The 3,036-nt window shown below is 44.9% G+C and overlaps 1 protein-coding gene across 1 annotated transcript; it reads left to right on the top strand.

Moving 5' to 3' along the window:
* The first annotated feature begins 245 nt into the window (after positions 1 to 245).
* On the top strand, positions 246 to 1,299 carry LOC120108532 (UPF0481 protein At3g47200-like). The gene has a single exon (XM_039122161.1). It carries the CDS (start codon positions 253 to 255, stop codon positions 1,297 to 1,299), a length of 1,047 nt encoding a protein of 348 aa, XP_038978089.1. The 5' UTR covers positions 246 to 252.
* Positions 1,300 to 3,036: the final 1,737 nt, after the last annotated feature.

The raw sequence follows: 3,036 nt of genomic DNA, 5'->3' as shown, positions 1-3,036 counted from the left end.
GAATCCGGAGGAGGTGAACGTGCGGTTGGATCGCAATTGCTTGGCATGCATCGCGGGATCTGGAAAATTGCTGGGATATTGCGGATGGATGAAACCGCGGACGCGGAAGGGAGTTGAGCTTCCCGCAAAAGCTGAAACAGTTTTCCGAAAATTTTACAAAACACCATTTTTTATCTAAAAGTACTTTTGGAGGGTCAGAAAGTACTTTTTAACCCTCCAAAAGCTCCCCCAAACAGGGCCTATAACTTCGGCATGGATTCCCAAAGTTTTTTGGAGATGTTAATGCTTGATAGCTGCTTCATCTTGTTTGCGCTTTCATTTAATTATGGTCTTGCCAAGGTAGTCCCTATGCTGGTGGGCTTACCCGCTCTACCATGGGCACAACGTGATATAGTGCGGGCATCGGAGCTTGTCAAGACTGACTTGCTGTTGCTCAACAACCAAATCCCTTTCTTTATCCTTGAGGATGTTTTCAAGATGAAAAATGATATTTGCCCAAAAGAAAAGAAGCGAAATGGAGGCAATGAAGGCAACGGTTCAATCAGAAAAGATGCTCTCGATTTTTTTGATTTTCTCGATTTAGGAAGGAACAGTTCGAAAGACCCAGAAAAAGGGAAGGTTGATCATCTGCTTGATTTGTACCACATGTATTTGGAGCCACCGGTGCATCCTGGTGGAAGCTTGCTTGGAGATATTCTTCCATTTATCGATCCACCGCGATCTCTCCCCAGCGCAACGGAGCTCCAACGAAAGTCTGCGGTGAATTTTAAGGTGAAAGAAATGGAGCCAGAAATTGTACTCGACGTAACGACGCGCAAATCTGGAGATATCCAGATGCCGGCATTGCGCGTCGAGGACCATACCAATATTCTCCTCCATAATCTAATCAGCTTTGAGCAGCCTCTTGGCACCCTGGACTCGTACGTCACAGCCTACGTCGCATTCTTGGATCACATCGTGCAGAGAGAAGAAGACGTGGAGCTGCTTGAAAATAGTGGGGTGTTGGAGCACAGATTGACCAGCTCTGCGGAGGTGGTCGCTCTCTTCAGGCAATTACATTATGTGATCGATCATTATAAGACGCCGGGTTACTTGGCTAGGGTATACGAGGAGGTGAATCGTTGTTGCGACAGCAAGTGGCGCCAAATGTATGCCGATGCGAAGCAACGTTATTGCTCCAATGTATGGCTGAGCATCTCGTTTGTTGCCGGTATCGCTCTGTCAGTTCCCACCCTCATCGAGACCATCTACGCCATCATCGGCTACTATGAAAAATTGAATGGCACCGCTGCTATCTAGGAGCAGCGTTTGATGTTATTCTGAATAAATGGTGCATGAATGTAATCCATCGCGTATGATCCGCCCACTTGTCTCAGATGTAATGTTCTTTCCTGTGTTATATATATTGTAAGCTGACTGATGTCACAACAAGAAAAAGAAGCAAAGCCGACGCTAGGAAAAAGCATCAGTAAATTTATCTCCCACGCCAAATTTTGCCGACGCTTATAATGAACATCGGCAATTTAAAAGAATCAACGATGCTTAAAAGCATCGTCATAGTCCCCAATTGAACACGATCCTGGAAAGCGTGGGAACTGGATCTAGGACGACGCTTTTACGCGTTATTGTTTTTCCCGACTTACAACGACAGTTATAAGTGTCGGCCTAACACGACGCATATAAGCGTCGATTCTAGACGACGCGTATAAGCATCGTCAAAGGCGAGGACACCTCTTAACTCAGCGCCCGACCCCGATCAAGCCCTTATTCGGCCTTTATTTCTCCTCTCCGGCCGCGGCGCTGCCCTAGCTTCCGTCTTGCTCCTCTCCGGCGTGCCCTAGCCTTCCGTCTTCCTCCTCTCTGGTGCCGGCTGTCCGACTCTAACCTCCTCTCCTCCTCCCTCCTCTCCGGCGCTGACCGACCGACCCCAACCCCCTCCGCCCGAGGTATTTTTCTCCTCCTCCCTCCGCTCCCTCCTTCTCGCTTGTTCTCCTCCTTCTCCGCCTCCTCTTGTTTGTGTGTTCGTGGGTGTTTTTTTCTTTTTTTTACTGATCCTCTAGCTTCACCTCCGCCCGAGGATCTCCTCCTCCTCCCTCCTCTCCAGCGTCGTCCGAGCAGCCCTCAAGACTCGATCGAACAGTATCCCTCCTGTCCGGAGACCTGCGTCGACCGACCGGCTTGAAGCAACGAGGTAATGCATTATGCTCTTGTACTGTTCTTTCTATGCGTGTTTCTGTTGGATTTAAATTTCGTTATTTGAGAAAGGATTGGACATCCATTTTGGAGATCTATTTTCTAGTTATCAAGAGCTGCAATGGGACCCAAATCAAGAAATATTGTCCTTCTTTTGGGTTCGTATGGTCTATGGTTATGGTGATCTGAATTTTATGACTGCAAGACCTTAAAATGATTCGGTACTGCTTAGATATCTGGTGAATCTCTTCATTAAAAAATCTAGGCAAAATAAGATTAATGAGCCCGGCCTCAGGATTGATGGGATGCATGTCTCTGTGCCATTCATTATTCATTAATTGTTGCCAACTCATACTATAAGAAAGTTAATTGCCACTGTTGCTAACTTTGTTTAGCTTTACATGATCTACACATATCCTCAGAATAAGTAGGCCTAAAAGTTTAGGAGTTTTATGCTGCATCCAGTCTATCTCTCTTTTAAGTATTTGCATATCAAGGACTGTTTGGTTAAGAAAAAAGCAATTTCTCTGGGTTTTCATATTTTGCAGGAGTTTTGAGTATGCTTTAGTTCAGTTGAAATGGCTTAGATGCCTATCAATGGTTCTGTATGCTCAATGGAAGCTAAGTTTAAACCAATACATCTTGTTACAAATTCTCTTTACAAGCTTTTCTGAAAGAGAATTAATCTCTGAACACATTGCTCTCGGCATGTCAAATAAACTAATAAATCTGCTCTCGATCAATATTTAATTGCATGGTGTCCTCATAGTCTATATGAATGACTTATCTTCTCTATATCTGCTTGATATCTATGTAAATGTCAAGTTTAAGTCATCTAAATCA

The sequence above is a fragment of the Phoenix dactylifera genome, unplaced genomic scaffold (assembly GCF_009389715.1).
Source record: "Phoenix dactylifera cultivar Barhee BC4 unplaced genomic scaffold, palm_55x_up_171113_PBpolish2nd_filt_p 001383F, whole genome shotgun sequence".
Taxonomy (NCBI): Eukaryota; Viridiplantae; Streptophyta; class Magnoliopsida; order Arecales; family Arecaceae; genus Phoenix; species Phoenix dactylifera.
The sequence above is the reverse complement of the archived record's forward strand: the minus strand, read 5'-3'. Positions and strand labels throughout refer to the sequence as shown.

What these genes read in the sequence shown, in the direction of transcription:
- LOC120108532 (XM_039122161.1), top strand. Translation starts at nt 253, where the DNA reads ATGGATTCCCAAAGTTTTTTGGAGATGTTAATGCTTGATAGCTGCTTC.